Source organism: Lepisma saccharinum, chromosome 25 (assembly GCF_977018435.1).
Source record: "Lepisma saccharinum chromosome 25, izLepSacc3.1, whole genome shotgun sequence".
In the NCBI taxonomy this organism is placed as follows: Eukaryota; Metazoa; Arthropoda; class Insecta; order Zygentoma; family Lepismatidae; genus Lepisma; species Lepisma saccharinum.
Genome location: NC_139253.1, coordinates 53,634,336 through 53,662,313, shown reverse-complemented (window position 1 = coordinate 53,662,313; position 27,978 = coordinate 53,634,336). Strand labels below are relative to the sequence as shown.

The 27,978-nt window shown below is 36.8% G+C and overlaps 1 protein-coding gene across 1 annotated transcript in view; it reads left to right on the top strand.

Annotated features, from left to right (window-relative positions):
* The window catches only part of LOC145978788 (uncharacterized), a 208,503-nt gene that overhangs the window by 17,016 nt on the left and 163,509 nt on the right, over positions 1-27,978 (top strand). Inside the window, exon 4 of the mRNA XM_083111607.1 lies at positions 24,809-24,862. Within this exon, the coding sequence (XP_082967733.1) occupies positions 24,809-24,862 (54 nt within the window). The remainder of the gene's footprint in view (positions 1-24,808; positions 24,863-27,978) is intronic.

Sequence of the window (27,978 nt, the reverse complement as noted above, 5' to 3'; positions counted from 1 at the left end):
TGCTGAAAAGCAGCATGCTTGTGCAGCCCTAAATGCAGAAATTTGCTAGATAAGAAAGAATACTAAATTAAGGTTCTCATTTGACTTTCATGTATGAGCACAAAGATGTCATTTTATTCTTGAATTATTTTTGTTATTGGTGTCAGAAAGCAAAGAAATATGAAATTTTGCCATTATTATTAGCAATAAACTCCTGATAAAAAAATTACTGAAAATGATATTCTACTGATCCAATATAAAATTGCAAATGTTGCTTGAAGTACATGAATCTAGTAAGTGAGTGCAGTGGGTTTCGCCCCAGAAAAAGTGTGCATATTTAGACATTTACTTTACAAAAACATGACATATGACATTTTTTAATTCGTAAAAATAACAAAAAAAAAATGGCAGAGCATTGCACTAAATACATACATAATATTACTGATAAAACAGATACAGGCGAGGATAATATGACTACGAAGGGGAAATGGAAGAGAACATTGTGAAATAAATTTTAAATTGTAATGCAGTAGCTATCGAGTTACTGTGGAAAATTTTGAGGATTCTGGAAAATTCATGGAATTCTCATGGAAAATACATTTAGAATTCATGTGGGAACCCTAATCTAGTAATGATCATTTTATTTTTTACATTTTTCTTGTATTTTGCCATTTTTTGTTATTTGTTTAATGGCAATGATCATGATGATTAGATGAACAATGTAAGCAGGTTTCCGAAGCGTATGTCCAATCCATTTCCACTTCCTTTTTTTTATCTGGATATCAATTGGTTGTTGACTTCACATAGGTCTTCATTCGTTATTATATCAGGCCATTTTATATTTATTATCCACCATAAGCATCTATTAACAAAAGTTTGAAGCCTATGTATAATCTGCTGGGTCACTCTCCATGTCTCGCAAGGATAAAGCAGGACCGACTTAACATTCGTATTGAAAATGCAGATTTTTGTATTTCTGGAGATAGTTGTAAAAAGGCTCAATTTGCTTTTTTAATTCGACTTTGGACATTATCTGCTCCACCATTTTTTGTGACTACACTTTCCAGGTATACAAATGAGTCGACCTGTTCTATCTCAATGTACAGTTTTAGACCTTCTTTATTTTTGTTATTTATCCTCATCTCCTTTGTTTTATTTACATTGAAGTGTAATCCAGCTCTTCTTGCTTCTTCTTCAAGTTGTTTTAGTTTTGCATCCATGTCCTTGTGGTACTCCAGAATTCACTTCTATATGCCCTGTAGGTTTGCTTTCATGTATAATCCGACATTTGAAGCCATCCTATATGTCTTTGATAAGTGTCAGAATCTTCCTCGGGATACCATAGTGTTCTAGTGATTTCCACATAAACTTTCTCTTTAATGAGTCAAATGCCTTTTCAAAATCAATAAATGTCAGGTAAAGGGTGGTCTGCCACTCTGCATTCTGTTCGAGGATAGTTCTTACGGTATTAATAAGGTCTACACAACTCCGATGTTGGCGAAAACCAGCCTGTTCTTTCCGGAGACGAGTCTCTACAATGTTCTTGATTATATTTAAAATTATCCTGGAAAGCACCTTGTTTCGTACACTTAAGAGTGTTATTCCTCTCCAATTATTACAGTTGGTGGTGTATCCCTTCTTTGATATTTTTACAATTAACCCTTCTTTCCATTCTGTTGGGACTTTTTATCTATTCCCGATGCTTTGCCATTTTTTACAAGGCACGTTCCGAAAGTACGTTTCGTCATATTTTTTCACAGGGAAGCTTTATTACAAACAGAAGAATACAATGTCATAACAAAATACAATCTTTTGGCTATTTTTCCACATAGTCGCCACTGACATTGATTCATTTGTCGTACCGTGAAATCAATTTCAAGAAACCCTCCTGGTAAAAATCAGTGCCCAGCGATTTAAGGAATTTCTTTACAGCCTGTTGCACCTCTTCATTGCTTCCAAAGTGGCATCTCAATAGTGCTGACTTCAACAACATTTTCTGTACTCTATTGACGTTTGTTGTAGTCGTGGACGTGGAGGGGCATCCAGATCGGTCTTCATCTTCCACACACTGCCTTCCTTCATTGAACATTGAACACCAACACCCAACCATGTATCCTTTTTGATCCTAGTGATCAAAATTTGATTTAATACCTCTGATGAGGAGAAAATCGTCAGCTTTTGTGGTTGTCCGTCCCTTGGTGGTGCTGTGTCCAATTAGATGCCCCGAAGCACTTACAGTTGCGCTCCTTATTAAGATGCACTAGGCCATAGGCAGCACTTGCTGTTAGCGATCCTGGCCTATTCCCCTTTGGTCGTTATATAGGAGGTGGCGCTACTGTCAGTTTAGTTGCCCCTAATATTTATATAAGTATAGCTTGGGTTGCTGTATAATGCAAAGAAGCAGGGAAAGCAAGCAGGAAAGAGAGTAAAGGAATATATATTGGAACGAAGAAGACAAGAGGGGTGGGGAAACTATCCAACTCCCAGCTAGAAGTAATGATCCTTTGGGTTTACGATATATATATACACACACACACACACATATATATACAGGGTGATTGGTAATTCGACCTATTCCTGGAAAGGGGTAATACTAGAGCACATTTGCAACAAATTTGACCCTATGCACCGGGGGTTGGAAATCAATGGGTTTCGAGTTATTGCAGTTTGTAGATTTTCATGACACATTCCGACTTGCGACTAAAAAACTACTAATTGTGAAAAAACTACTACACCCTGAGCACTTAATCGACATGTTGCTAACAGCTGACGAATGAGTGACTACTGGGAAAAAAATTCATGCCCAAAATTCCCATACCCACAGGAAAAAAACAGTCATTGGAGCACACGTCATGAAGAAATTTGGAAATTATTGTTTAAATCAAAGAGGATTACTCAAAAGAATGGTAACACACTTAGCGTAAAAATTAGGAAAAGCTTCCTTGTTTCATAAGCTCTCCAAAACAATACAAATGTTGTCAACTGGCACACGGGTTGGGGGAAAAATCTGAATAACAAGCGGAGAAGGGGCGTTGTAGATACCCATCATCTGACAAGAATTCTGTGGACGGACGAATCCAAATTCAACCGCGATGGTATTACAAATTTTCATAATGCGCATTTTTGGTCCCCTAAGGGTCATAACTGCAGAAAATCTAAAGACAAGGCTCACCAGAGAAAATTCTCACTAAATGGGAATCATCCACAATCATGTGATCGGGCCATTCTATCTGCCACAAAACCTAAACGGCATTACCTACAAAAGCTAAGGGAAGAATTGACGATGCTGCTGGAGGATGTGCCGCTCGCCACAAAAAGGGGTATGATTTACCAACATGATGGCTGCCCAGCCCACTATTTCCGGGGTGTGCGGCAGTGGCTCGACAACAATTATCCCATGAGATGGGTTGGTCGAGGCGGCCTGACCCCTGGCCGGCGAGGAGTCCGGATTTGACACCATGCGACTTTTACATTTAGGGTCACATGAAAAAGTTAGTCAACAGCACACCAGAGGATTCCCAAGAAGAGTTGAGAGAGAGAATTGTGACAGCCGCCCAATACATAAGAGACTGAGTTTCAACGCGAGTGACTGTGTCTGAAGTACTCCACAGGCTGCGTGCTTGCATACGTAACCAGGGAAGCAATTTGAACAGGATTTGTAGTTTTCATAACAGTTAATTCTGACAACCTGGAATCATGAGAATGGTAAATAACATTATTATTTCACTCATTTTCGTTCCTTTATTTCTCACAACCGACAACTTCTTTTCACTTTACAAAGAGGTCTACAACGTGCCTTCTCCACTTTATATTCAGATTTTTCCCCCAACCCGTGTGCCAGTTGACAACATTTGTATCGTTTTGGAGAGCTTATGAGAGCAAATCAAAGATAGAAAAGAAGAAGAAGCCTTTTCCCAAATTAGGAGAAGAAAAGAAGAAGAAGCCTTTTCCCAAATCAAAGAAAGAAAAGAAGAAGTAGTCTTTTCCCAAATTAGGAGAAGAAAAGAAGAAGAAGCTTTTTCCAAATCAAAGATAGAAAAGAAGAAGAAGCCTTTCTTATTGGAAGGATAATCAATTTCTATTTGAAGAAGATGAAGAAAAAGATTTCCTTTCAATGATACATATATATATAGATAAGAAGAATATAACCTATGTATTTTTTAATCAACATATATATATTATGTATATACAAGCTTCACTATACATATTTTTCTCTGTATTATGTACAGTTTTCAGAATATATAGATCCGCATTTAACTATATGCTCTTGGCTATAAAACACTTTCTTATTAGGAATTCTCGAATAAAGAACCTATCCCCTGAGATTAAGATATTTCTATAGCCATGGTAAATAACAATATTTAGTACCATACCCGAGAGGGGGTAGCAGGTTCCTCTGCTTCCTCAGCTGTTGAGATGACCATCCATTTTCTTCGCCTTTGGAGCCGTTGACCAGTAGGTTGCTTCTTAGTCTGGCTCCTCCTCACTAGCCTGCCCAGCTTGGGAGACCCTACCAGTAGCTATGCTACCGCTGGTATAGCCTAGCAAATCATCAGAGCATGCAAGCCCCACCACCAACTACAAGGTCATGCAACCACTAGCCACAGAGGCTGACCTTTTTGTATCAGTATTTTCACTGATATTGTCTACTAAACAGGGAAGAAATTTCTATTATTTTGATATATACTGTATTTGAATTATTTAAATTTAAAATTCTTGTCTAAAAGTGAATGTTTTATGAGAGGGGGAGCCCTTGAGGCCAAAATTAAAATGCTATTTTTGTACTAAAATTACACATTTTATGTAGAAACATTGGATTCTCATGAGGTGGTAGAAAATTAGCAGGTGAATTTTCTTCATGTAATGATGAAAATTGAAATAAATTAATTTTTAATCTATTTTAAAGACAATTTCTTTACTCTCCCATGAACAACAATTTAAGCAACAACTTCTCTGTTAGTTTTAGATGTCTTCAGAATAAGCATTCAGTTGAAAAATGCTGAAAGGATGTAATAACATTATTTACAGACAATGATAACTAACAGGGTGTCTACCAGTCTGGTAAAGCTGGAAAAGTCATTGAATTTTATTTTTCTGGAAAAGTCAGGGAAATTTACTATTTTTCTGAAAAAAAAAAAAATGTTTCTGGGCCATACCATACCAAAGCTAGTGACTTGCTCCTGGCATTTCAAGAAGGTGTAAAAGATATCAATTTGAAAAACATAGTGCAAATATCCATGGATGGACCAGCAGTTGACTGAAAATGTCTTACCTTTTTTCAAGGAAAACATAACTATTAATGAGCCAGAAAGTACAACATTGCTGGAAATTGGAAGCTGCGGACTTCGTGTTCTTCATGGTGCTTTCAAAGCATCTTTTCAGATTTCTGGTTGGAACATAGTGGAGTGGTACTCTTAAGAGCAGTGTACAATTTATTTAAAAATGTTCCAGCTCTGAGAGCAGATTTCACAAGAATTACAGGATCAAAAGTTTTTTCCAAAAAAGTTTTGTCCAATTCAGTGGTTAGACAATGGAAGTGTGGTGGAAAAGGCACAGTACCTTTTACCATTTCAGAAAACCTTTGCTGACAGAGTTTCTGGTACACTTCGCAACATCTTATTTGACCGCCCCGAAAGAATTCTAAGTCCAGAAATCGTAAACTTAGCAACATTGCACTTCAGTTCCAGGTGAGAGTAGCCAACTTTGAGTAAGTCCTTCCACTAGAAGAAAAACGCTGCGGTGATAGGTTTTCAATTTAACACTTTCCATGAACTTAGAAACTATAAACCGCTATTATAATACACAATCAAACAGATATAATAAATTGGAAAAAGAACCTTGAAGGATATTTACGATTCTGCTTGCTCGACTTGAAATTTGGGGGGGGGGGGTTTGAAACACTGAATAGAGTTTTTCTCCACCTGGAGGAAATTGCCATCACGTTTGTGCAGAAAGAAGCAAATTTGTGAGGAGTTTATGGGACATTTTATTTACAATACCTTGCATAATATCGAACAGTTCTCAAAAACATATATTTTGCACGACTTGTCGAGAAAATGTGCTTGAAACACAGGAAGGTGGGAGTCTTCATAAACGTCAACATGTTTTTAAGGGTATAACGTGTTTAAGTTAACGTAGAGCAGTTGGTTAGGCGCTACTATTCATATTTTTCATCAAGCGTGAAAGGTAGCGGGTTCAAATCCCACCCTCTCCTCTCCCTTTTTTTTCTTTTTTAGTTTGCTGAACAGATACTGTTGATATTAGAATATTTAAAAAATGAATCCGATGCACACTTGAGGGACGTCCCTTCTGCTCATATTTCCCCTTAGAAGTTGGAGATTTCCAGGATTTAAAGTTAAAACTTTTCTTTTTTAGTTATTGTTCATATGTCGTGTTAACACACACATCATGATTAATTCACAAATCACATATACGTATTCAGGATGCAAAATGTAATGTTATTTAAGTTATGTATTGTTTGTTCTTCACTGACACCTAAAATATTAATTATTTGATTTCGATATACTAAAGAAAGATATACTGTTATGTTAAGTAGTGATGTAGTGCAGTACTGTAACGAAGGAGAGAATTTAATGAGTTCAAATTGCTAAGATTGGTAATTTTATGTCCGTTCCTTCGTAATGACTGTTGTCAATACTAATTAACATAAATAAATTGTTATTGCGACGGAGGCCGATTCGATAAGAAACTACTAATAAGTATTTATATAGTGAGTGACAAAAAAAAAATTCAAAACCTCATAATGATCGTTAATTCGTCACTGCTTTGTATCTAAAATGTTTGTCTTCTTTGAACAGAAAGTACGAGTATCAGATATAACAAACTTTCCGCACTAACTTTGCAATATTCGAAACCACCATTACAGACTTAGCTCTATGTAACTTGATTCTGCGCATTCCTCGTGGCATGTGACTTCCTCCTATCATCGAAATAACTTTCTCTTACTATTTCCTTTCCTCTCGTGAAATACAGAGACCAATGTTAACTTCTTAGCACGGTGGATAAACTTTACACCCAACGATATACTCCTGAAAAAAATCCTGCCTAGGTGGAGAATCGAACCTTCGACCTCCCTCGTAAGAATCAAGCACGCTACCTCTTCTCCAGATAGCTCACGTTAAAATTTGCTACCAGTTTGAAGAAACCAATTCACACATAAAGTCATATCTATAATTTCCTCATGGCAATTTTCATGGGGAAACGAATTCAGATAAAATCGAGAAACTTGAAAGGGAAAAATGATGAACATGTATGTTGGCGTTTTGTCATATTTTGTAAATTGTGTAAACATTCCGTGTTTTGAACAAGCAATCGTTTAGTTACAAAGTATTTTGTTGTTTGTTTAAAGTGGGAACAGGAGAGCGAAAAGGAGTCATTTGAACCAGACCCCGTTTGACAAGAAACTTCAGCTTTTTTCCAAAGACTGTATGAAAAGAGAGAGGAAAGTATGAAATATAAAATATGTGTGAAATTAAAACAATTGAAACCTTGAAAGCTAATACTAACGAACTTCAAACTATGAAAAACATATTTTCGTGGTGGAAAAATCCAAGTCATTTTCGAAATATAAACTTGATGTTTTTCTTTATTATGAAGTGGAGATATGGGACGATACGTTCCCTCAGCAAGAAAATTTTAAGTAAGTTACCTTCAACTTTTTCAATGGTCATAATTACTACTTAGGGTCCGGAAGTTGATGAAAAATCAACTTTTTTTCTGACCCTTAAAAACAATGCTAAACCTGATATCATGTCCGTCTCCCTTCAGTTAGAGCCGGAAAACACTTTCTATTTTACATTTTTTGTTGCATTTTTCGGCCTTTTTTGGCTTTTAGTTTATTGGTCAGTATTTTATCAGTTTTTGTTGCATTTTGACTTATTTTTGAGGTTTATTTTTCTCCTCCCCTGTTGTTTCGTGCATTTTAAATGCATTTACTAGTAAAACTTACATATTTAGATTTCTTGACATGGTCCTTTTAGCAAATTTACCATGAATCGAAAATACGGTCAATGGAAAAGCATACGTAATATTATTCTTAACTGAAACGTTTGGCAATGGATTAAAATACTTTGTGTGAAGATCTACTTTGAGGTTCTTTTTCTGGACACTATTATCGATTTAATCTGTAGTTTTAAAGTAAAATTAGTCACAATATTAAATGCAATTACACTCTGGTATACGCGAAGCAGAACTGTATTTTCGGATGCTGGCCGACTACAATATCATAGAAGGCCCACTCTGAAAGGAGATGAATTGGTTGATTTGGTGTTTTAAGTCAACTTTATGCATAGTAAGGCTAATCGGGACTGGACCTACAGTTTAAAGTGGGATCCGAACCGAGTACATAAAATAATATGAACCGCGTGCTGTAGGGGGATCGTTTGCTTATGGAAAGGAAGGTCATGGGTTCAAACCTACTTCTTTGCAAAATATTTTTTGGGAAGTATACGGCTTTGGACGACAATGCATATCTACGTTTCTTGGATATTTCCGTTGATATTTATGCGATTTATGTCCAGCATTTCCGGATGCAGAAAGTTGACATGTAAGTTTTAATATGTGTTAACTTATAACAGCTGAATGAAAGAAAAAGTATTTCCTAAAATCCTACCAATCACTAACTAACTAACTAACTCTCTAGCCTTCTTAAACCCGAAGGTTCATGGCTGCAGCAACACAGGCCTTCCATGTTTCCCTATCTTGAGCAAGATCTATATACTCTTTTCCATCCCTACCGATTTCCCTTAGGTCCATCTCAACGTTGTCCCTCCATCTTCTTCTTGGCCTTCCTACAGGTCTCTTACCATCAGGTTTCCCAACAAGAATCCTGTAAACTCCTCTTTCCTCTCCCATTCGTGCCACATGGCCTGCCCACCTAAGTCTTCTTGATTTAATTATTCTAATAATATCTGGACACGAATACAAATTATGTAGTTCTAAATTATGTAACCTTCTCCACTCACCTGTCTCCTCATCCCTTTTAGGTCCAAAGATTTTCCTAAGGATCTTATTTTCAAATACTCTCAATTTACCTACCAATCACTGAAAGATTAAAAACATTAGTAGAAGCATTACTTGAGGCATGCACAGTGGCGACGATTATGGAGTGTGGAGGGGCAGATGACCCAGCACTATGCTAAACATTATCTACCAAGGGAAAGAAACTGTCCTTGCCCTCCCCCACCTTGCCCCATCAGTTTTGAAACCCAATCGCCGCCACTGAGCATGCATCGCATAAATATTTACAGTAATATCATATAATATTATATTACGTTATTAGAACAGTTCGTACTCGGTAAATAAAAAGGAAAAAATAATAAGGAAAGGGTGGGATTTGAACCTACGATGTTTCGATCTTGACGAAAACAGTAAAAACATTAAAGTGCTGTCAGCTAACCAACTACTCCCGGAGATTGCTAACAGAAATCTCAGTAAAACACGTTAATCTCAGTTGAAGCAACATTGTGCCGGAGTTTCGAACCATTTTTCGCCAAGAACCAAGGAAAAGACACATTTTGCAGAATCGTTTGGTGTTGTGCAAGGTATCTTTACTAAACATTTCGCATAAAATCATCATAAATATGCCTCCTTACATTGAAATGTGACCGCAAATTTTTCCAGGTGGATGAGAACCTGTTCAGTGTTTCACAATGCACATACATTTTCCTATTTTCAAATTCAGAACGAAGAATCTTGAAATAATTTCAACATTCGTATTTCTACTTAACATTTTTTTGTCTTCTCATATATTTTATTACTGCTTTAGGGTATCTTTACTTTATGGAATGTGAAAGTATGAAAAAAAAACCACGAGCGTTTTCATTCAGGAAGAAGAAATGTTGCAAAGTTGGCTACTCTTAGTTGGTTCTGAAGCGCTATGCTGCAAAATTTACGAATTCCGAACTTTAAAATTTTTCAGGGCGGTCAAATAAGATGTTGCGAAGTGTACCAAGGAACAACCAAGGTATGAAAGCTTTAAAACTATTAAGTCAAAAGTGAGCAATCCTCTGTTGCCAGTCAGGCTAGCTTTCTTTCAGACTATTGCAGCTGATATAGAACCCTTTCTTGTCAGGTTTCAGTCTTGATTCACCAATGATGCCTTTCCTTTATGAACATTTGCTGAAGCTACTGAAATCCCTTATGTCCAGGTTTATAAAGAAGTGCATTCTGCTTGAAGCTGTAAGTTCTGAACATCTTTTGAAACTAAATCTTACTGATCCAGAATGTGCGTTCTGCAAAAGAAGTTGACATTGGATTTGCAACCCGAGCAGCATTTAGATCTGCAAAACTATCTGACGTTCAGGTGTTACATTTTCATGAAGATTGTCTGAAAATATTACAATGTTTGTGTAAGAAGATATGTATGAGATCACCATTGAAATATAGGCTCACATATGGTGCAGCATGTCTCTCTCCTGCATCTGTTTTGGAGGGAAAAGTAGGTGAAGACCAAGTAAATCTGGCATTACAAGAATGAAAAATTTTGACATTGCTGTTGATCGGCTGGATCAGATGTGGATGACAGTTCTTGAAGACTGTAACAACAGTGTCTTTATACTGTTTGTCCAGAAGATTTTAAGTCCTTCACATGGGAATGCTTCTGTTGAGTGCAGTTTCTCTGTAAATAAGCAATGCCTTGTGGATAATCTTGGTGAGGACTCACTTATTGCCCAACGATGTATACATGATGCAATTGTAAGTTATGGAGGGGATGAAAAAGTCGCTATAACAAAATCTTTAATCCATGCAGCAAGGAATACAAATGGAAAGTGGAAGGAAGCATGATACAACAGAAACTCAGAAGACCCATTTAGAAGAGATGATAAGAAGTATGGCAGAACTGAAAGAACTGAGTATAAAGAAAGCTAAAATCCTTGAGAGATCTGCAAAGGAAATCGAAGAAGTTGATGAAAAGATGGAAGCATTAAAGAAGAAAATAGTGTAGTTGTATTTTTTCGAGTAATGTGTTATTTTGAAACTTTCACATGTTAGTGAATGCCAATTCTACATTTATGATAGAAAAACATTTCAAGTATTCAAATTGTGCATTTATTTTAAAGGAAGAAAATTAATTATGCAAAAATTACATTCAGTTTATAAACATATATAATATTTTTCTTGTGACTACTGATTTGTTATGGAAATAAATTAACTCCAAAAAATTGGTAAAACTATTATTTTATAATGTGTGGGTGGATCGGATGGCTATAAGGGGTGAAGGGAGGCCATCAATAATTCCACATAATGTGATAATGAAAGCTTGCTAATAATAATAATAATAATAATAATAATAATAATAATAATATTTTATTGTCATTAAGCTTGTACAGCAATAGACAACGTCAAGAACATAATACATGTGAAATATATTATAAAATAATATAAAATTATAACCCATTTTATGTTAAGGTGCACTAAAATACAATATTTTTAATTTCAAGAAATTCTTGAGTTGAGTACAATGGTGTAGCAACTAACCAGGCATACAGTTTACGTTTAAATACATTCATAGGCATATTTGTCACATCAAGAGGTAGCTTATTAAATAGTCTTAATCCTAGAGCTTCATAACTATTCAGGGATTTTGAGAGTCTGTGATAGGGTATATTTATACGCCTGCTGTTTCTTGTAGTATAGGAATGTACATCTTGTCTACTTTGTAGCTGTGGCAAATTTTTCTTTACATACAACAGCACAGTGTAAATATATAGATTTATCACAGTCATAAATTTTAACTTAATGAACAGTGGCTTACAATGAACTAATTTGTGTGAGTTGGTAATTATTCTCACGGCTTTTTTCTGCAGTATTAAAATTTCTTGTACATAACTGCAGTTCCCCCAAAGTAAAATTCCATATGAAATAATGCTTTGAAAGAAAGCGAAGTAAGCTGATCTTACGTAATCTTCAGGTACATGACTGTTTAGATTCCTTAACAAATATATAACCCTGGATAGCTTGGCAGTTATGTATTTAATATGTGGTTCCCATGATAATTTATTATCAATGACAATACCTAGAAATTTCACATTGTCTGAGCTATTGTCGATCGGGATGCCTCTAAGACTGAAAAACATATGCTGAGTTTTACTTTCATTCAGCAAGAAACCATTAGCTCTGAACCATAAAGAAGATTGATACAGGGTATTATCAGTTATGCCTTTAAGAGTGTTAAGGTCAGAGCTGGCATTAAAGAAGGTAGTATCATCTGCATATAGTATTGTGTGAGCAGTGACGCAAAATGGTAAATCATTCATCATGAGAGCAAACAATAAAGGCCCAAGAACCGAACCTTGAGGTACACCGCATTTGACCTCGGCTACATTTGACCTCTCCATTCCTATGCAGACAATTTGTTTACGGTTCTGAAGGTATGAATGAAATAGTTTAAGATCTGTACCACCAATGCCATAGTATTTAATCTTTTTTAAAAGTGAAGTGTGTTCTACACAATCAAAAGCCCTGCTCAGGTCACAGAAAGAGGCCTGAGCAAAGTCCTTAGTTTCAAAAGCCTTAAGTACATTTTTGACTAGTGAGTCCATGGCATCAATTGTTGACTTACCCTTCCTGAAACCAAACTGTGATTTGCAAATTAAGTTATTATGGTCCAAGTAATTGCATAATTGAGAATGCATAATTGATTCTAAAACTTTTGAAAACACTGGAGTCAGTGAGATGGGACGGTAGCTAGCTAAACAATTTTTCTCACCTTTTTTATAAATTGGTACAACCCTTGATAATTTCAATACATTTGGAAATGTTCCTTCCCTAAGACATATATTTATACAAGAGGTCAGTGGAAGAATTATAGAATCTATTATTTTTTTCACAAGATTACTGGATAAATCATAGATATCTACACTATCTGATGGTTTCAGCTTTTTCACAACATCTATAATTATCTCTGGAGTTATTTCAGAAAAAACAAATTTTATTTCAGAATGTCTTACGCTATACTGTTCAAGTAAGTCAGAAACTGTTTCAGAGGGTCGTACAATGTTGTTACGAATTTCCTCAACAGAATTAATACAAAATTTATTAAAGTCATTAGGGGAGATTTCTATAACATCTCTTTTGCTGTATTTAGCAATCGAATTAATTAATTTCCAGGCAGTCTTGCATTTATTCCTGGATGCCTCAATATTAGTTAGATTATACAATTTCTTTGATTCATTTATAGCCAATTTGTATTCCTTTCTTGCCCTCAGGTAGATTGATTTAGCCTGATCTGTCTTATCCCTCTTAAATAAATCTAAGTATAGTAAAACCCTACATTTCATACCGGCTAACTTAGGAGTGTACCAATCAGCATTCTTTTTTTTTATTTTCTTCTTATTAACTTTGAGACTAACTTTACACCTTTTCTGGGGAATACTCCTATCATAAATATCTAAAAATACCGTTAGAAACTTTTCAAATGTTACATAAGCCAATGTGTGTTCTGTATCCAAGGACTGAGGTTTACTTAACAGATCTAGCCAGTTTATATTACAGAGCAAATTCCTGAAGTTTAATATTTTATCATCCGTTATTGGTCTTGAGATCACTATTTTAGATTCCTTACAGTTACAATCACAGGGTTTTAAGTTATGTATTTTTAGCCAAGGAGAATCATGATCTGAGTATGCAAATACAGTTACATCACATGTTAAACAAGATGTTTTTATGTTTGTGAATATATTGTCCAGGCATGCCGAACCCCTAGTGGGTTTATTATTCATATAGTTAAAGTCAAACTGCCTAAGCAGATTTTTAAATCCAGTTACACTTTGTTTATCTTCTGTTACATCAAAATGAGAGTTTAGATCACCACCAATTACGATACTAAAGTGTTTCCATTGAGACTTACTGAAAAAATCTAACATTTCCTCAAGTTTTTCAAGAAAAACAGTAGGATCCCCATTTGGTGATCTATAAAGCACAACTATTACAATTTTGAGGTCTCTAATAAGTAAACCTGTGGCTTCAAAGTTTAATTCACTACAGAGGAATTCAAGATCTAACTTATGACTAGCATGTACAAATGCATTTTTTACATATATAGACACTCCACCATGTTGAATTTGTTCCCTACTATAACTGTTAACCAGATAGAAGTCATCTAGTATTTTGAAGGAAATTTCACTTTTATGGCACCAATGTTCACTTAAACAAACCGCATCAAAACTATTTTCATTAGCAAAATCATTAATAATTTCATGTTTTTTGCCGAATCCCTGTATATTGAGATAACCTATCTTTAAATCCAATGGAGTGTGGGAGTTAGAACAACATGCTCTAACTTCCCCATGAGAATTCTCAAATCTAAAATTAACACCTGATCGTTCAGAGTATAAAGAAGGAGCACATTCAGGTTTACTAATCATATTGTTAGTCACACTTAAGTTAGATTGGTTTGTAGATATAGTTATAGGCCAAGTTTCACTAGTAATATTTTGGTGTAGCAAGCTTAGGACATTATTTTTGGAATTTATTTCATTGCTTGCTTGTTTGAATTGCTTATTGATATTCATTTCACTATTTCCATCATCAACTGCGTATTGTCCATTAATATCTAAGGACGTGATATTGTTAGCATTAGATTTATACGATTGTTTCATCAAGCTAGGCCAGGTTTTATTACATGACCTGGCTAAATCTAGTCGTTTCCCTGTTGTGATAAAATATCAGGTAATGCTATGCTTTCCTTCCTATTATACATATTTCTATTCATTATACTCAGTATTACCTCACTAATTTCTTTACTTAACCTATTTTTTCCAGCCCAATTTAAATGTTGACCATGTCTTGTATGCTCTGGCCTATTAAATTTACTTACATCTACGACTGATACATTTTTGAAATGCTTACAGATGGTCTTGTATTTCTCATTTACTCGACTTATTTCATAGTTAACTACAGACCATTCAGGTAAATCTAATCTGTATGGTAAGTTGACCACTACTACATTTGTGTGGGTTAGCTTTGCCAGATTTTTTTGGAGAGTTTTTGTAGCATCATCTCCTAAATTCTTTGCGACATCATTGCTCCCCCCCTATTATCACTGTAAAGTCATTTAGGTTCATTCCTCTACTTGATTGGTCAATGCTTTCCATAACCTGATTTAGTTTTGCCCCTGATTTTACCATTCCAGTCACATGCATGTCCTTTAGATTTTCCTTCATTATACCTGCTAAGTTTTTTCCATGACTATCACTAATTAGGTTCACTTTACCACTAGATTTTTTGCGATTCACTGCACATCTAGACCGTGATGAAGGATTTTTAGATATCCTATTTATCAAAGGCACATGATCAGTTTTTGAAATATCTAATTTATTTTCTTCAACTTCCAAGAAATCAAAGAGGTTATTTGAAGTAAAGTCCTTTTTTGTGTCTAGGTTTTTGAGTCTATTTGCCCTCCCTTGAACAACTTTCCTCCAAGTAAACTCATTTGCGTTATTACTTTCGTTTGCGTGTCCAGTGTCCTCATGGTTTAATAGCTTGATTTTCAGTTCACTATTTTCAGCCTTCATATTTGCCAAGTCTTCTGTTAAAAGTTCCACTATTTTCTTGAGATTAACAATTTCATCTTTAATCTTACCTGGAGGAATTTGATTTACATTAAGGCCTCCTGTTGGATCCGAAATATATGGGTCTGATTCAGTCACCAAGATGTTGTACATATACAGGTACAAGAGGCTAAAATATGCTTTGTGGTGAAAAGATTAATCTGATGTACTACAGAGGTTTTGTGCTCTCATTTTCTTGCATATATTTCATCTTTGACTGGGTGCCAAAACTTTGAGGTTGGTGCAAGGACAGTTAATTTTTTCTTGGTAGATGAGGGATAGCATTGAGAGACCATACTGGTAGGGTAAATATTAGGGGGACAACCCCACCCCCCCACACACACACTCCCATAATCACTGCTACTGTACATAAATGTTCATGTACATTACTTACCCTAATAACTTGGTCTGGAAAATTTTTGTTCTTGGTCTGGAAAACCTGGAAAAGTCAGGGAATTTTGTTTTCACAAAATAGTAGACACCCTGACTAACATATTGTAGATTGGTGCATATTACTCACTATTAAAGGAAATCAATACGTTAGATAGTATTAATAAATTTAACTACTTACGTGAGTGAGTATGGAGTCTTATTAGGACAACATTTTGGAGGTCAAACTGCCTCCTCCATCAGGTCGTGAATGTTTCTAAGCACAGAGCATAGTGCCGCGTAAAAGAAGTGTTGAATGAGGATTCGGTTAAGGGTTAAGGTTAAAAACACTTATAAAAGATCTGCCATATCCCAACTTAAAAACTCAGCATGTTAAAAACTTCGTAAAAACAACCCAACCTTATATTAAAAGCACTAGAAAAGATCCCATGTGGCTGTTACGAGCCAAGGCTGGTTGTGAAGCCTACATTAGTGATAACTAGACTTCGGATTTTAGGTTTTTAACCTATTTTTTCCTTTTCAGGCAAATAAGAAATAACAAGTTATGTCTGCGAGTCATTAAAGGACAAAACTAATGAAGTTTTATAGTGCCTAAAATAACCTATTTTGAATGTTCTTCTTGAAGGTTCGCATAACCACTTTTTGTACATGCAAATAATCTAACACAGAACACCAAAGAACATTGAGAAATGGTTTAATGAGTACATAGGAGAGAAGGAAAGTGATGAATTGGCAATGGCAGGTAGATGTAGAAGCAAGTACTTAGGAGAGACCGGGAGAAGCATCAACGAAAGCATTAAAGAACATAGGAGAGACAAAGAGGAAGATCCAAGAACAGCATTGAGTGAGCATATGCTGACAAATAGGAACAGGATTAAGAAAGTAATAATGAAGGAGTAGATGGAAAATGAAATAGAGAGGAAAGTGGCAGAGACAAAGCACATATGCATAAACAGGGGAGAGAAAATTAACAAAATGAAGGTGAAATTGGAATAAAATGGGTAGAACTAATAAAAAAAGTGCCAGTTCTGTAGCTCGTGATTTCAACGAATTGAACCCAGTGTCTCAATTGCTAACCAGGTTCGAAGAGAGCGATAGAGCCCAGGACAGGCTACAATCTGGTAGGCCCAGAACTGCCAAGTATTCGCAGTGCAGGGCACGTCGAATGTCTGTGCGATGTGGTGTCAGCCAGAGTTCCATTTGCAGGTTGTTAAAGATGGTTAAGTGGCACCCGTACAAGCTGCAGCTGCAGCACTATCTCTCTGAGGACGACCCGGATAGGAGAATGCAGTTTTGTGAATGGGCTGTGGAGCAAATTCGCCAGGACCCACAGTTTGTACTGCATATTCTGCATTCTGACCAAGCAAATTTTTATGTGAATGGGGAAGTGAATCAACAGAATATGCGGTATTGGTCCTCCGAGAACCTGTTGTGGAGAGATCCGAGCAATATGGTTGGTGCTGGGAAGCTTATGGTGTGAACCGGGATCTGGGGGACACGTATCATTGGCCCATTCTTCATTCATGACAATTTAAATGCAGAGGGCTACTTGCAGTTGTTACAAGAACACATTTTACCATAAGTTTTGACGGAGGATGGCAGCTTCCCCTCATATTTTCAGCAGGATGGGTCACCACCTCATTATGGGTAACAGGTTCGTTACTATCTGGACCTCCAGTTCCCTGGTCGATGGATTGGTTGACGTGGGCCAGTGGAATGGCCTCCCCAGTCACCAGAGTTGACCCCACTCGATTTTTACCTGTGGGGTCATGTGAAGTCAATTGTGTATGCCGAAAAGATTTGGGATATGGCTCACTTGGAACAACGGATACTGGATGCCTGTGCACCAATCACACCTGAGATATTGCTCCGTGTCCACGGAGCATGGGTGAGCCATCTCAACATGCGCATAGCACAAGGAGGACAGCATATTGAACACATTGTGTAACTTTCATGTGCACATAACTTCCTTATCATTAAAGTTTTCATAAATCTGACTTCACCACTGAATTCCTGGTGAAATTCTAGCCCGAAACCATACCCCACATGCCTCCTTCCCATTTAAAGAAATGAAATTGGATCCAAGATTGTGGTCACCAAGATGACGGACGTTGTCATGACATGCACCAAAAGGTTTCCCCCCCTAGGCCTAACATATTACTACCATGACCAATTTCTACAATCTACACTCACTTTCATTTTATGAGGGGTGGTCAGGGACTTTTGACTCACCCTGTATTACAGGGTATTCAAATTTAATCTACTTAGAAAATCTCCCAATATTATCAGTTTCTGACAAATAGTTTTATTACAGATACATAAAAATTATATTCATATGTATACATAATGCTGAGCAGAATTTAAAATACACCGTGTCCATAAATATACTGTCATACTTTAAAGTGGTATTACGTCGCTTTGGATAATCGTATTTAAATGAAATTGGTGACATTTGATAGAAAAACTCAAATATTTTTGTGCATGTCAACAATGGACACCAATATCAGCAATGGACAACAATGAACGAGATCAAACATAGAAACTGAAATAAATTCACTCATGACAACAATGGACGATGTGGGTTCATTGTTGGATATTTAGCAGGCAGGCAAGTTACATGTGAATGTTTTCCTTTAAAATTGTGTTGTTATTACAGAAGATTTAAGAATGTAGTTGGTGTGTTTTAGAATATCATTCCACGCAGAGTTTGGTGCAGGTTCAGCGTGCTTATAGGCGAAGTTTTCAAAATCTGTGAGGAAAAAAAATTTTCAGTGATGAGGTAACATTCCACGTTGGTGGAAAAGTGAACAGACATAATGTAAGGATTTGGAGAGTGAGAATCCACTTGCAATTTTGAAAGTTGAAAGAGACTCCCCTAAAGTGAATGTCTTTTGTGCCGTAACGAAACGTCAAGTCTATGGCCCATTTTCTTTTCGAGAGGCCACTGTGAAAGGTCCAGCTTATCTTGACATGCTCATTGAATGGTTATTTCCACAATTGGAAGAAAATGAAGGCAATGAATTTATTTTTCAACAAGATGGAGCACCTCCTCACTGGCATTTACATGTTCGGAAACATCTGAATGAGCGGCTTCCAGGAAGATGGATTGTATGTGCCGGAAATGATGATAATGTCTTCTACAATTGGCCGCCGAGGTCACCTGACTTGACGGTCTGTGACTTTTTTTATGGGGTTACATAAAAGATTGTGTCTATGTACCCCCATTGCCTCAAAACCTGCAAGAACTGCAAATTCGCATCACTTCTGCAATCCAGTCCATCCCTGTGGATATGTTGGAGTGTGTGTGGCATGAATGGGAATATCGCCTTGATGTCTGCAGGGCCACTCGTGGGGACCACATTCAGTGTCTATGAGTTGTAAAATAAAATATTTGAGTTTTTCTTTCAAATGTCACCAATTTCATTTAAATACGATTATCCAAAGTGACGTAATATTACTTTAAAGTATGACAGTATATTTATGGACACGTTGTATATTTAGATATGCAAAGTAACAATTTTTTAGTGATTTACAAAAAGAAAATATGAGCCATCTATGGATTTATGAAGTCTTGTGCTTTCCTTGACAATACTCTTCCTCAAATCTTGTCCATGAGAACTGTGGTAGATATAATCCATGATGCATGCATGGGATTGTGTGTTTGTGTGAGAGAGAACAAGTATGAATATGAGTGTTTTTTAGACAGTGATGTATTTGCTTTGCATGAGTCAATTTTATGTAACCCAATTTAAAATTATCACACTGCTACTGGCATCATGATTAACATACAATGGAACATCAGTTGTTTGATAATATGACTGATATCAGGCATTGTTTCAGCAGTAGGTCAAGTTTTTTATCCCTACTTCATTGGCAAGGGATTCTGCCATAACAATAATGATTGGTTGCAGGGGTCGGAAGTAGCATGCTACTTGTAGTGGTGCTACACTATTGTATCTAACTACAACATTTGTAGCTGTAGCTGTGCTACATTTTTAAAATTGTAGCTGTATAGTGGAATCACAGCAAAATAACCTGTACACACCCGCAATTTCTGTGCATGGAGGGGCAGAGTGGATTATGCTTCCTTATGGTCAGAGTTGAACCGATGGAGGGAAAGGTGCACGGAGACTTTTGGTCGAAGGTTCTTTTCCTTGTGGTTGCCCTATGGTTGTAGCTTCGCTACAAAATTCCTGTAGCAACATATGTACACAGCGTGGCCATAAATACTGTTACAAATTTTCGACTTTGACTGTACATCCAGCTCATGAACCATGCTTGTGCTGAAGCTCACTTCTAATCATTATGTGTTTAACTGTGAGAGAATAAGCATGTATCTTCTTGTGCTTAGCATGGAGCAGGGCTAATATGAAAACAGAGTAGTCATAATTGCTCTCTGGTTGTAAAGTCACCCACTGAGATTTTGCAGCCTCTAAAAACCCTGAAGATCAACAAAAGGTTTGTATATTGCACAATCCAGAGATTCACCGAGACTGGTAGTGTGAAAGACTACCCAAGAGTTGTTTGATGTCACACTGTATGAACAGCGGCGGCTGTTAAAGCAGTGGTGGCTCATGTCCGCCGAAATCCCATCCGGAAGCAAATGATAATGCCTTGGAAGCTAAACATTTCACAACAATCAATGTCCAGGGTACTTAATGAAGACCTTTGACTTAGAGCTTACCAGTGGAGTACTGGGCATTTCCTGATGACACACCTAAATAAGTAGAGGCAAGTGAAATCGAGAAGGCTCCTGCTGCAGTACACAGACAATGGGCATTGGTGGATTCTCTTAACTGAAGAACAAGTGTTCACCACTGAAGAAACTTTTAACCGTCAAAATGAACGGGTGTATGCTTCAAGTTTTTGAGAAGTTCGTGAGAGAGTTCCCAAAGTTCAGAGATGCCACCAGCCCTCCCAAGTCATGGTTTGGTGGAGGGTGAGCTATGAGGGTTCCACCAGGCTTCATTTTTGTAAAAAGAGCTTAAAAATCAGTGTGAAAGTGTATGTGAAAAGTGTCCTGGACCCTCTCTTGATGATGTTGAACCAAACAATGTTTCCCAATGAACCCTGGAGGTTCTAGAAAGATTCTACCCCAGCTCATAAGGCGAGGATGATGCGATGGTGACTAGAGAGCAGTGTACTCGATTTCATCACTATTGAAAGGCTATCTGATAGCCCTAACTTCAACACCCTAGATTGCAAACTATGGCCAGTGCTAGAGGGGAGGCACTATAATTGAAACTAAAGCTAGCAGGGGTGGACTTTCCATCGAGACCATCTGTGCTGCAACAGATGCCTGGCCAGAAAGACTTCGAGCCTGTGTGAGAGCAAAAAGTGGACGTTTTGAAAATTGATTGTTGTTATTTGTGTGCAATATATGCAAGTGTAACAAACTAAAAGAAAATTTAAAGATCTGAAACCATATTCTACGAGGGTCACTATTTATATTTTGAACCTAACAATGAAAAAACAGGAATTTGGCATTGAAAACTGCTTTATTGTTTTTCAAAGTATTCTCCTTTATGGTCAATACACTTTTGCATTCGTTCGAACCATTTGTCAAAGCAGTTTTTCCAATCTTCTTGAGACACCTCCATAATATGGTTTTTGAACGCATCAACGGCATATTCCACCGACGAAAATCGTTGTCCACGCAATTTATTCTTGACATTCGGGAACAAGAAGAAGTCATTGGGTGCCAAATCAGAACTGTACGGTAGATGACCCATCAATTCCATTTTTTGACTGTTCATAAAGTCGGTTGTTAGACGAGATGTGTGACAGCTGGCATTGTCTTGATGAAGAATGATCCGACGGCGTTTGTTTTCCGTATTTGACCGAAGACCTCTGGCAAACAAATTGTTGTGTACCATTCAGAGTTGACCGTTGTACGTTCCTCTAAAGGCACAGTTGCCACATGACCAGTTTTCCCGAAAAAACAGGCGACCATTTGTTTCGATGTGCTTCGAGCGCGAACAACTTTTGTTGGATTGGGTTCATCTTGAAACACTCATACAGTCGACTGCTGTTTACGTTCCGGCTCATATGCATATATCCATGATTCATCACCTGTTACAATCTTGTATACGTCTTTTGATGCACCACGATTGTATTTATTGAGCATTTGTTTGCACCAATTGACGCGAGCGTCTTTTTGAGTTTTTGTCAAATTGTGTGGGATCCAACTAGAACATACCTTTCTCACAGCTAAATGATCATGTAATATTTTATATATGCTGGTGGAACTAATGCCTATGGTTGCCTCAATCTCTCAGTATGTCACATGACGATCTTGCAGTATTATGTTTTGCACAGCATCAATGTTTTCTTGAACAACAACTGATTTTGGACGACCTTCGCGAATCTCGTCGGTGAGCGAATGGTGGCCACGATTAAATTCGTTATACCAGCGTTTCACAGTGGCAAAGGATGGGGCTTCATCGCCAAATGTGGAAGTAAGTTGATCGATGCACTCTTGTCTTGATAATCCACGTCGAAAATCGCGCAATCTCCAAGGCAACATAAACAACACAAATCAAGCTATTGATAAAACATTTGAAGTACGTTATGGTCAATAATGCCAGACAATTCCGTGCAAACGTCAAATCGCGCCTAACTTCAATCAGTGTTGCCAAGGCTCAAAATATAAATAGTTACCCTCGTACTTATTCACAAAATAGTGTGTAACAGTATTTATGGCTAGACTATGTAGATATGCAAAATAAAGATATCCAGCATACTTATAGATTTTCACCCTTTGAATGGACATTTCCACTATGAATGTGATATATGTTTTAAATTTATTCATTTTATGGACAATGATACAGAAATGAGATGTGCAAGATATTTCGGCAATATTTGTTTTGGTTCTTGAGAAATATGCCTTCAAACATTGCTGAAATTCAAACCCTACTTCACTGAAATAGAAATGTCTTCTGATTGGCCTGACATTACTGCTCATCATGGTGTGTAGTGCTTTCTAGTCACCCCGTACACCTAGCATGAGCAGTGTAAGCCCTGGATGTCCTGGGATGGGGGGTGCAAGGAGGGGCAACTCACCAGAAAATGACTGTTAACCTAAAGTATCTGTTTCACACATATAATAGCATTTCATGCCCAATAATTTATTTTAATTATTATAAGGGCATTGAAGGATTATAGTATTAAAGTGAAGGAATGTTTTTTGAGTGATCAGAACAATTATCAGCTACTTTTAAATTGTAGCATTCTGATCACTGATTGGTTGTTTGTCAAGATAAATTATCCGATGTGGTGATGGTTCAAAAGATTATTATAATGTGATTATCTGTTTATGGTATTAAAGTTATTAATTTGTTAAGTAACACAAAAGATTGGTAATTGTATAAGTATTACTTTTCTTCAATGTTAATTAAGTTTCGGTTGTAATTTTAGCTCCAGAAATTAAGTATTTTGTAGTAGTTTGTCATTAAAGGACATGATTTTTCCTACTGTGACTGTACTTGAAGAGAATTTCCCAGACATTTTCATCAGTGTTTTGAAAGTATTTGAAGGTCCTCTATCCAACACACAATTTAAATACAGATTTTCTGTACACAATACTATATGCTCAGATACCACCAAGCCTGAAAATCTTTTTTCTTCCTTAACATAGGTGAAGATTGGGAATGTGCTATTAAAATGAAAATTGTTATTTTGTATAGAATATAGTCTTTAATTCAAATTTTGGATTTACACACCATTTTATGAAAATCTCTTTTGATCTCAGAATATGCTTTATATACATGGATGGATCAGAAAAAAGGTTACATCAACAAATGAGAGAAACACAATATGACCTTGTATGAATTTATGATGTATTCTAAGAAGGCTACACACACATCACTTTTCCACGTAATCACCAAGGCGACTGAGACATTTATCAGACCTATGGGCCAACTTGTTGATGCCATCTTGGTAGAAATCATGTCCCTGCTCATTGAACCACTTCGTGGCAGCTGCCTGGACGTCATCGTCGGATGAGAACAGTGTTCCAGACAAGTGTGCTTTCAGCTGGGGAAAAAGGTAAAAGTAACTGGGGGCCAAGTATGGGCTGTATGGGGGATGGTTCCACACTTTCCACCTTAATCATTTCGTCCACTCGCGCCGTATTCAAATCTGTTGTTGCCGAACTTGGATGTCCTTTATGTGCACTATGGCAGTTTGCTGCTGCTGAAACATTTCTCGCCAACAAGAAGCGTATGCCACTTCGTACTTCCAAGACAGACCAATACTGCAAGGGTCTCACCATTGCATCGGCTACTATACTACTGACGGTAAACGTAAAATTGTCGAAACTCGCTACGCCATCTGTTGCACCTCTGGATAAACCAATTAGTTACCTGCTATTTCGTGCGTTCACAGAATGCTTATTGTAACCTTTTTTTCTGATCCATCCACGTACATACATCAATGAATGAAAATAATCATAACATTTACACAGTGTGGTATTTAAGAAATTTCCACACAGGGGTGGGTGGGAATTCCACTGACTATCTAAGGATAGCATGAGAAATAATGAGTATATGCCATATAACATTTCCGCCCCATGGATAAAATTTATCAAGCAGGGGGCTTGTTGTGTCCCCCACACAAGTTCCCAGAGGGGAAGAAATATCCCCCCCATCCCCCCTACAAATACCACCCTGCATTTACACAGCCTTACATGATGCTTGCATTTGGATTCACCATTGGCAGCATATGCGTGTCCAATACTCTGAATTGATGATTACAAATTATTACTTTAGCATTTTTACCAAATGAAATTTTCACTGAATATATGAAAATCAATATGTTAATTTTGACACGTATGTGATTGTTTTTCTCACCTCTCCTCTTTCAGGTAGAACCTCAATCTGAAGATAATATTGAAATTGAAGAGGATCAACAGCATGAAGTAGGTTAACAAGCACTTCATTTTCATTATTTATTTTATATATTTAAGCTAAATATGGAAAAAATATTTCAATACTTCTAGCTTGATCAAACTGTGTTTACATTGGTGATATACTGAGTAAGTAAATGTAGCTGTTTGGGGAAGTCCTTTGGAAATCTACTAGTCAGGTGCAAGTGTTGCAAGGCTTATTTTATTTTAGTTTTGGAGATTCCCAATTACAAAATTTATTTTCTTTCCTTGTACTCATTGATGCCTCATATTGTACTGTTTATTTCTTGCAAATCTCATTTCACCACACCATAAACTGTTTATAAAATACTAGAAGAGGAAAAACTAGCAAAGTAAAATGATCATGGCTGTCTGTCTGTTCTCCTTCACCGGCTGTAATACTTACGTTGATATATCCTAATCCAGTTTCTAGGAGGTAACTTTTTGTTTCATTTATCACACTAGATTTTTTTACATTTGTCTTTATTGTTGCCTCTATTTTGAAGTTCCTTCCTCCAATGATGTATCCACACATCCCCAACCCCAACATCTCCCTAAGACCTCCATTCCAAAATTTCCTCAACACCCTCTTAAGGTTTTTCACAAAGGCCTAATTTTTGGTCACTTTGGCTCTAAATTTATCCAAACCCCCACCCCCCTTCTCGCATTGAACATTCTGGATAAACCTGTGTTTTCCTCAAATAAAAGTAAGAGAAGGGCCCAAATTAATATTCTATTCCATTAACCACAATGAAGAAATTTGTATTGTTTTCCCCTATAATGAATAGGCTTTTCATTAAAAAACCAGAAGATAAATAAGAAAGAAATCATATTGACCCTAATAACTTCAGGGTTCCCACACACCTGGAAAAACCTGGAAATCTCAGGGAATTTAAAAAAAGTAAAATTCTCAGGGAAAATCACCTAATTGATCAATGAGTCACATTGAAGTACATCTGAAGGGCTAGAATATGCTCTTACCTGTTGATTTTCTTCACACAAGCTGCTTTGAAGACATAAGCTTGTAACATATGTTTATTTTCCATTACAGATTAATTGATATTGTGTCCATTTGTAAATTTGTGATATGTTTGAAATGTTATTTTCTGCACTGCAATACAGTTGTAAAAGGGGTTAACTCAGACAAATATCTGTAACTGTAGTCCTTAATTATATGTGCACAGCGATTCTTCATTTAGTTTGATTTCAGAAAGGGAACTGATATGAAGTATTTCCCAGTACTAATAAAATACTGATATAAAATTTACTGATTCCGATAACTGAGTCAATGTAAAATTGCAAATGATTCTTGCAGAACATTCATTATCTCCTCAATTAATGTACAGTATGTAACCAAGTTATTCAATATGATTTACTTTAATAATGAACCACTTATTTAGACATTTACTTCACAAAACTATGACATACAAATTGCATTTTTCTTATTCATAAAAGTAATAGAAAATGGCTAAACTTATCAGTAATATTACTGATACACAGATGTGCCCATACCAGTTAGTTTGCTTATGCTGGGTCGCCAGTCATGTAGGCATCAAGGGGAATGAAGGAGCTGATGCTACCACCAAGTCTGCTGATGCAGATGGTGACCTCATCCACCTTGTTCTCGTTCTGTATCTCGCCAAGAATAAGTCATCTTAACTCTGCTTCAAATCTGACACAGCCGTCTCACACATTGCCATTTGCTGCAAGGGCTGGACCCTCCGCTGTGCCGTACATGTAATGTTTGTGTTAGATGTTCAGCACATTCTTCTCGCATGTGCTCATTTCAATTTCCTCAGACAGAGTTTTAACCTTCCCAATGATTTATCATCCATCCATGTTGGAAGATGATGACAGTGTTTTACCAAATATTTTTATCTTTTTTGAGAAGAGTGAGCTTTTTATACTGTTTGTGAGGAAGTTTTTACACTATCCTTGTCTTATTTTAATTTCGTGTTTGTCCTGTGGAAGTCCCTTTACAAATTGCATTTTTACCTTTCTGAGAGGTGTATTTACACCCCTTTTTAATTTTTTTAATTTTAAGGTAAGGGTTTTTAGATAAGGGAATTTTCCTCATATACTTAATAGGGTGCAACATGGTGACAAAGGCCGAAGCACCCAAAAATTTTAAATCAATCAATCAGCCAGTCCATCTGATCTCTAATAAGAATAATAATAACAAGGTGGTGAGGCTATGAGGGGAAGTGAAGCCTATTGTAAAGTAAATAAACAATACTGTACTGTGTACGAGGGTCACTATTTATATTTTGAGCCTAACAATGAAAAAACAGGAATTTGGCATTGAAAACTGCTTTATTGTTTTTCGAAGTATTCTCCTTTATGGTCAATACACTTTTGCATTCGTTCGAACCATTTGTCAAAGCAGTTTTTCCAATCTTCTTGAGACACCTCCATAATATGGTTTTGAACGCATCAACGGAATCTTCCGCCGACGAAAATCGTTGTCCACGCAATTTATTCTTGACATTCAGGAACAAGAAGAAGTCATTGGGTGCCAAATCAGGACTGTGTGGCAGATGACCCATCAATTCGATTTTTTGACTGTTCATAAAGTCGGTTGTTAGACGAGATGTGTGACAGCTGGCATTGTCTTGATGAAGAATGATCCGACGGCGTTTGTTTGTTTTCCGTATTTGACCGAAGACCTCTGGCAAACAAATTGTTGTGTACCATTCAGAGTTGACCATTGTACGTTCCTCTAAAGGCACAGTTGCCACATGACCAGTTTTCCTGAAAAAACAGGCGACCATTTGTTTCGATGTGCTTCGAGCGCGAACAACTTTTGTTGGATTGGGTTCATCTTGAAACACCCATACAGTCGACTGCTGTTTACGTTCCGGCTCATATGCATATATCCATGATTCGTCACCTGTTACAATCTTATATACGTCTTTTGATGCACCACGATTGTATTTATTGAGCATTTGTTTGCACCAATTGACGCAAGCGTCTTTTTGAGTTTTTGTCAAATTGTGTGGGATCCCACGAGAACATACCTTTCTCACAGCTAAATGATCATGTAATATTTTATATATGCTAGTGGAAATAATGCCTATGGTTGCCTCAATCTCACAGTATGTCACATGACGATCTTGCAGTATTAGGTTTTGC